The sequence below is a fragment of the Salvelinus sp. IW2-2015 genome, linkage group LG15 (genome assembly GCF_002910315.2).
Source record: "Salvelinus sp. IW2-2015 linkage group LG15, ASM291031v2, whole genome shotgun sequence".
Lineage (NCBI taxonomy): Eukaryota > Metazoa > Chordata > Actinopteri > Salmoniformes > Salmonidae > Salvelinus > Salvelinus sp. IW2-2015.
The window spans coordinates 3,355,707-3,364,680 of NC_036855.1; the positions used below are offsets into that span (position 1 = coordinate 3,355,707).

The following is an 8,974-nucleotide window of genomic DNA, read 5'->3' on the forward strand; positions in this document are numbered from 1 at the left end:
TCTCTTGCCTCCCCCTTGATACTAATAGATATCAGAGACTTGAACCATCTGCATCTGGGTCTCGCCCTGTGCCTTATACCTGTCAAATAAAGGTTAAATAAATACATTCAACCCACTCTTACTTCTTGGCATTGACATTTTTTTGTGGTTAATTTTGTTTTCTTCTCTTTCTACAAGCTTGAAAATAAACAATGTACAGTGGGGAAACAAGTATTGATACACTGCCGATTTTGCAGGTTTCCTACTTACAAAGCATGTAGAGGTCTGTCATTTTTATCATAGTTACACTTCAACTGTGAGAGACGGAATCTAAAACAAAAATCCAGAAAAAAATATTGTATGATTTTAAGTAATTAATTTCCATTTTATTGCATGACATAAGTATTTATACATCAGAAAAGCAAACTTAATATTTGGTACAGGAAACCTTTTGTGTGCAATTACAGAGATCATACGTTCCTGTATTCTTGACCAGGTTTGCACACACTGCAGCAGGGATTTTGGCCCACTCCTCCATACCAGACTTCTCCAGATCCTTCAGGTTTCGAGCTGTCGCTGGGCAAATACGGACTTTCAGCTCCCTCCAAAGATTTTCATATGGTTCAGGTCTGGAGACTGGCTAGGCCACTCCAACACTTGAGATGTTCTTACGGAGCCACTCCTTAGTTGCCCTGGCTGTGTGTTTCGGGCTCGTTGTCATGCTGGAAAAACAGCCACGACCATCTTTCAATGCTCTTACTGAGGAAGGAGGTTGTTGGCCAAGATCTCGCGATACATGCCATCCATCCTCCCCTCAATACGGTGCAGTGTCCTGTCCCTTTGCAGAAAAGCATCCCAGAAATGATGTTTCCACCTCCATGCTTCACGATTGGGATGTGTTCTTGGGTGTACTCATCCTTCTTCTTCCTCCAAACACGGCGAGTGGAGTTTAGACCAAAAAGCTCATTTTGTCTCATCAGACCACATGACCTTCTCCCATTCCTCCTCTGGATCATCCAGATGGTCATTGGCAAACTTCAGACGGCCTGGACATGCGCTGGCTTGAGCAGGGACCTTGCGTGCGCTGCAGGATTTTAATCCATGAGCGCATGGTGTGTTACTAATGGTTTTCTTTGAGACTGTGGTCCCAGCTCTCTTCAGGTCATTGACCAGGTCTCTGCGAGTAGTTCTGGGCTGATTCCTCACCTTCCTCATGATCATTGATGCCCACGAGGTGAGATCTTGCATGGACCCAGACCGAGGGTGATTGACCGTCATCTTGAACTTCTTCCATTTTCTAATAATTGTGGCCACAAGTTGTTGCCTTCTCACCAAGCTGCTTGCCTATTGTCCTGTAGCCCATCCCATTCTGTGCAGGTCTACAATTTTATCCTGATGTCCTTACACAGCTCTCTGGTCTTGGCCATTGTGGAGAGGTTGGAGTCTGTTTGATTGAGTGTGTGACAGGTGTCTTTTATACAGGTAACGAGTTCAAAACAGGTGCAGTTAATACATATGAGTGAAGAACAGGAGGGCTTCTTAAAGAAAAACTAACAGTCTGTGAGAGCCGAATTCTTACTGGTTGGTATGATCAAATACTTATGTCATGCAATAAATGCAAATTAATTACTTAAAAATCATACAATGTGATTTTCTGGATTTTGTTTTAGATTCCGTCTCTCACAGTTGAGTGTACCTATGATAAAAATTACAGACATCTACATGCTTTGTAAGTAGGAAAACCTGCAAAATCGTCAGTGTATCAAATACTTGTTCTCCCCACTGTATCTCTTTAAACCAGTGCTGAGGAACTGAAGTGGTATAGCTGACATAAGGAACGCTAGTCTAAGGAGTATGGTCTTCTTTATCACCTCTGCTCTACCCCAAAGTGATAAAAGTAGAACTGTCCCGTCTCTTAATGTAATCCGATTGTTTTATCCCGGTCCATTTAGATCAATAATTCTTATTAACTGGTGACTTGATATTTACTAAAACATTTTTCAAATATTATGCTGTAAGCATCACCCCTGCGGGTTTTACAGCTGAGAGGACCCTAATGGCCAATATGATTTATGTATCCAGAACAGGTACCCCAATGCCATTCTATCACTCTCCTTAAGAGTGGGCAGAGAAATATCTTTAAATAAATAATCTCTCTCTGGTATTGGTAGGACATTCAGAGTGATACAGTCCAGAGGAGTACTCTCTAAAAGGAGAGTTCATTTGATTTTTATCACATGCTATCGACCCGTTACAGTCCTCAACAGCTGGAATTGTTTCTTTATTTCCAACTATTTAAGTTTAAATGCAATTTTTTTGCCCGCTTTGTCACCTGACTTGAAATATGTCCTAAGTAATCGGAAACAAGGCAAATGTATAACATGCGTAACATGCGTTCCTTTTAGCTGCAGTGTAACTATTGATCCAACCTCTGCAGGTTGCTTTAAAGGCTTCCCACACCATTTGTACAGAGCGGACAAAGTTTAAATAGTGATGAATTCAAACATGTTCTCCCTCATTGTCGACATAAATTCCTCACCACTTCATAGAGAGTTGTTGAATGTGTTTAGTTCTGTGTGGTTGACAGATGGGGAGAAAATGACTGACAAGGGGGAAAGGAAAGGGGGATACGTAGTCAGTTGTCCAACTGAATCTATTCAACTGAAGATGAATGGTCTTCGCATTTAACCCAACCCTCTGAATCAGAGAGGTGCGAGGAGCTGCCTTAATCGACATCCACGTCTTCGCGCCGTGGGGCATGGTCTGAAATAATAACGCTATGAATCATACTCTATTAGAGATCTTGATATGAGCAGGTAGCCTTTTTAAGAATGTGAATTATGGAGTATGCAGTAAAAAGTATATTATGCAGGAGTATGCAGGATTAATAATCTAAACTAGTTGAAATGTGGGATCTTCCAAGTCTGGGTAGCATTGTTGCAGACATCTGGGTTACGTCCCAAATAGCATCCTATTCCTAGAAAGTGCACTACTTTTGACGAGGGTCACAGTTCTGGTCTTCAGAAACAGAATGCTCATTGAAATTACCTCAGACCTATCACTTGCAAATTCGTTTTTCTGGTAAAGCTTAAGGAGGAAAATTAGTGAGAGTTCCACATGGTGTAAGAAACATTGTGAGCTGATGTTATTTTACCCCCCCCACACAACACACACACACACACACACACACACACACACACACACGCACACACACACACACACAGCACAATTCATTCACAGTTGACTAAATCTGCTAATTTCACGGTCTGGTAAGAAAACTAAATGCTAAAACAGGCAGAAATTGTCACATTACGCAGCACAATGAAAAAATATGAGGCCCAAGTGAGTTCCTACTTCCCAACATGATTTAGGGGCGTGTACATTACACTAGTAAGTGTGTTGGTGGTGAGACACTAGTAAGTGTTTGGTGGTGAGACACTAGTAAGTGTGTTGGTGGTGAGACACTAGTAAGGTGTGTGGTGGAGACACTAGTAAGTGTGTTGTGGTGAGACACTAGTAAGTGTGTTGTGGTGAGACACTAGTAAGTGTGTTGGTGGCGAGACACTAGTAAGTGTGTTGGCGGTGGAAGGACCAACACCCAGGCTGTCCCAATTATCTCTCCTTCCTCCAAAGTGTGCACTTGTTCACTTCCCTTCAGTGATTTCAAAGGAAATAACCGGTATAAGAAATATGGTAGAAACTCCCATTAGTCCATGCCTCCAAAGTCCAATGCTTTTAGATATGTGAGAAGCGACAATGAGACAACCTTCAAGGAGCAGGTCAATAACCTGACAGTGTGGTGTCTGGACAACAACTTCTCCCTCAACATCAGTAAGAATAAGGAGCTGATCGGTGGACTACAGGAAACAGGGGGATAGCACGTCCCCATCCACATCGGCAGGGAGCAGTGGAGCTGGTCGAGAGCTTCAAGTTCCTCGCCATCCAAATCACGAAGAACTTAAAAACGGTGCAAACACACGCGCAGAGTCGTGAAGAAGGTGCGACAGCGCCTCTCCCCTCGGGAGGTTGAAAAGGTTTGTCAACGGCGCTCAAATCCTGAAAAAGTTCTACAGCTATACCATTGAGAGCATCTTGACTGGCTGCATCACTGCTTGGTATGGCAATAGCACCGCCTCAATAGCATTGGCCCTACAGAGGGTGGTGCGGACAGCCCAGTACCCACACTGAGACTGAGATCCCTGCGATCCACGACCTCTATATCAGGCGGTGTAAAGGAGGGCCTGAAAATCATTAAACCACCCAAGCCATAGACTATTCTCTCTGCTTCCGTACGGCAAGCGGTACCGGTGCATTAAGGTGCATAAGTCTCTGCATTAAGTCTGGTGCATTAAGTCTGACACTTCTATCTCCCATGCCATAAGACTGCTAAATAGCTCAGTAAATAGCTAATAAAAGCCAACAAAATGGCTATACGGACTATCTGAGTTGACCTTTGTATTTATTCTTATTTTTGCACTCTCTATGCTCACTGACAGGCCCTGCACACTACACACACTGATACTCCAACACACACACTACACACACTGATACTCCAACACACACACTCACTCCATCTTTTGCTACACACACACACACACACACACACACACACACACACACACACACACACACACACACACACACACACACACACACACACACACACACACACACACACACACACACACACACACACACACACACACACACACACACACACACACACACACACACCACCACACACAACACCACCACCACACCACACACACACACTTATACTGCCTCTACACACACCCACTCACATACAATCATCATATACGCTGCTGCTACTCTGTTTATCATATATCTCGAAGCCTAGTCACCTTACCCTTATACATATCTACCTCTATCGATCCAGTATCCCTGCACATTGTAAATATGGTACTGGTACTGACCCTGTATATAATATGCTACTTACTTTATAGTGTTCTTCTCATTTCTTATTTTTATATCGCGTGTGTTTTTGTTCTACCTTGTTTGTATTTTCGCATAGTTATTGATGACTACATAGTTATTGATGACTACATTGTTATTGATTACTAAATTGTTATTGATGACCACATTGTTATTGATGACTACATAGTTATTGATGACTACATTGTTATTGATTACTACATTGTTATTGATGACTACATTGTTATTGATGACTACATAGTTATTGATGACCACATTGTTATTGATGACTACATAGTTATTGATGACTACATTGTTATTGATGACTACATAGTTATTGATGACCACATTGTTATTGATGACTACATTGTTGGGGTTAGAGCTGGCAAGAAAGGCATTCCACTGTACTTGTGCATGTGACATTAAAACTTGAGACTTAAAACACAAACACACAAAACACACTTGCATATTGATGTCACTCACACAAACACTCACTTTCCCACTCTTCACATATGCTGCTGCTACTCTGCTAACTGTCTATCCTGATTGCTTAGTCACTTTTATCCCTATCTACATGTTCCTATTATCTGTTTCATCACTGGGAAGTTAGTGGGAATTGTTTGTTCATGACTATTATAACTCTTCATGACAATTAGGACCATTCATGACTCTTATGTCAATTCATTAATATTATGTCTCTTTATGACAATTAGGACCATTCATGACTATTATGACTATTTGCAACTATTAAGACTATTCATTAATAGTATGTCTCTTTATGACTATTAGGACACTTCACGACTATTAGGACACTTCACGTTTATTAGGACACTTCACGACTATTAGGACACTTCACGACTATTAGGACACTTCACGACTATTAGGACACTTCACGACTATTAGGACACTTCACGATATTAAGGACACTTCACGACTTTTTTTTTTATTAGGACACTTCACGACATTAGGAACACTTCACGACATTAGGACACTTCACGACCATTAGGACACTTCACGACTATTAGGACACTTCACGACTATTAGCACACTTCACGACTATTAGGACACTTCACGACTATTAGGACACTTCACGACTATTAGGACACTTCACGACTATTACGACTCTTCACGACTATTACAACTCTTCACGACTATTACGACTCTTCACGACTATTACGACTCTTCACGACTATTACAACTCTTCACGACTATTACGACTCTTCACGACTATTACGACCCTTCACGACTAGTACGACTCTTCATGACATGCCAGTCAATATTGTTTTCTATGTACAGTAACTATACGTCTATACAGTATGTCTGTTTCCTCTAAAGTGTGTGTGTATGTACGAGTGTGAGCATGCGTATGTTTATTAGGAAGACATCTTTTAAATTCCCTTCACTACGTTGTCTTTTGTATTCCGTCAATTGGGTACCATTCCGTGTCCTCTAGAATATACAAGGTCAAGGGAAGAAACCGTTTTTCAAAGGAAGCATTCAAACACATCACAGAAGAGCATACACCCCCCAAAAAACAACAATAATAATAATAATAATGTCTGTCTATATGTGTCTATATCCTCTGTATCATTCCAGACACTTCAAAAGGTCTGATGGATAATAATAGCATGCAGTGATTGCTTTATACGGAATTAAAAAATATATCGAAGGGGAATAGAGGAAATGGTTATACAACTAAATTATATTAAAATTATATTTTTTTCCATCGGTCTGTGTTTGTGATCTGAAAGATAAGCTCCAACTCTTATGCACATATCTGCACATTTAAGGAAGCAAACTGGAAGCAGCAGTGGTGGAATCGGTGTAGGAATGGCATTAGATCTGGAAAGCGAGCTATCAAAAAGAGACTGAAAATGGGAAAACAGCAAGGGGTGATGGGTAATGGCCCTGAAAATGCTCTGCTGACCTCCAGCTGTTTTCAGCTTTGCCTTTTGTCTGTTAGTCTGGCTGTTAGACAGTCTTTCAGTCCACTCTCTATTGGCCAGACTAGGTGAATAGCTGACAGCACCGTGGACAGAAAACCAGCCAACTCTAATGAAGAAGCCAGTTTACCAAGGCAATGACTTCTAATCGTTGCATGTTTGTAATTGATTTACTCTGACGAGAGATTATAGAGCGCTATGTAGACACATGATGGCACATTACGCTTGATGTACTTTGGTTGAGGTGATGAGGATGGACGGATGGATGGATGGACAGACGGATGAGGGTGTTTCCTGCAAAGGAAGGCAATGTACAACACATTGAGAACACAGATCATTCATGGATGACATGACAATCTGAGTTCATATTTATTTCTCTAACGTGGTATTTTTTCTTGATTCTGGAAAGTGCTGGTGGAACGCATATGGACATATCACTGCAGCATATAGGGTGCCCATAATGCATATGGACATAGCCCTGCAGCATATAGGGTGCCCATAATGCATATGGACATAGCACTGCAGCATATAGGGTGCCCATAATGCATATGGACATAGCACTGCAGCATATAGGGTGCCCATAATGCATATGGACATAGCACTGCAGCATATAGGGGGCCCATAGGGCTCTGGTCAATATGTCCATATGCATTATGGGCCCCCTATATGCTGCAGTGCTATGTCCATATGCATTATGGACACCCTATATGCTGCAGTGCTATGTCCATATGCATTATGGGCACCCTATATGCTGCAGGGCTATGTCCATATGCATTATGGGCACCACAGGGCTCTGATCAAAAGTAGTGCACTATATAGGGAGTAGGCAGTCATTTGGAACAGAGACAGAGTCTCTCACCTTGGCGACCAGCTCTCCCATCAGTCCGTTCCAGACCCCGTCGGACTGTTGGCTCCCGTACTTATGGTCAGGGGCCACATAGATCTCGTACTTGAAGCCCAGGTAGTTAGAGAGAGAATCCAGTACGTCGATGGAGTAACCTTGGTACTTCTTAGGCTTCCCAAGGACATTCTCTGACACCATCACAAAGGGCTCCTCCTGTTGGGACAAAAATCAATGTTCAACCTTACTGCTATATCCTCCATCCGGCACTACTGTATTGTAGCCCAGGTCTCCTCTGCCTCCACCCCATGCCTTTTTTCTTACATGGTTTACAACTTATTGAATGGGTCAATTTGAGCCAGCCAGTCCATATCCTTTCCCAGGATTTTTTTCCTAATCGTCACTAAATTTATGCTATTTTTTTCCACCTAACACACAGTAACCTTACAGAGAGAGAGCGGTGAGGGAGAGAGATAGAAAGAGAGAGAGGTGTGAAATAGAGAGAAAGAGAGAAATAGAGAGAGTGTGAAATATGACAAATACGTTCACACTCCACTTGCTAATTGTCATGGACTATCCTGCAACGTGTCTCAACTTTCCACCAAGAAGAAGAAACAGTAGCCCTTTCTCTTCCTGGCTACCTTCCACTTTAATAAATCCCTATTGATGACTGAAATGTTTCTGGGAATATGTCAGCCAGATGTATTACTGAGGGGGTGTTATTGAATAAACACGGCATGCACATTAAGCCAGTTCTTTCTAATCCTCCATGGCCCCCGTCGCTCAATAAGCTATTAGTGGGAGGGTGAACATGCATGCCGACTCCCACTGTAGCCGTGAGGCACCATCAATCAGTGAGGGAACCCCCGCCATGTCACGCACCATGCCACTTACCTGCCTACCTACCTACCTACCACTTCCTACACTCCATCATAGTCCCCCAACCACAATCTTACCTGACACATAAGTGTATATTTACACACACAAACATGCTACTCTGACACACTACCCCTCCCCCCCCGCTGCTGTTACCTCAATTGTAGAATGGCAGAAGAGCATGTTTTTCCTCCTTGAAGTGGCTCATGTTGCATTGATTACCTCCTCAGTATACGGCTATCACTTCCGCACAACTACACATTGATTACCTCCTCAGTATATGGCTATCACTTCCCACGTGCGCATTAGGGCCTGGGCGCCGCCAGCACGGACATAACCAGGCGGATTTGGAGAATTGAATACGTTCGCGTCACTGTATCTAGCGGCGGTATCACTTCCGCAC

At 42.5% G+C, this 8,974-nt stretch overlaps 1 protein-coding gene across 1 annotated transcript in view; it reads right to left on the reverse strand.

The window, feature by feature from the left end:
• LOC111974661 (glutamate receptor ionotropic, delta-2-like) overlaps nucleotides 1-8,974 on the reverse strand; it is a 741,584-nt gene that overhangs the window by 161,568 nt on the left and 571,042 nt on the right. The window contains 1 exon segment of the mRNA XM_024002565.2: nucleotides 7,714-7,908. Coding sequence (XP_023858333.1) covers nucleotides 7,714-7,908 — 195 coding nt within the window.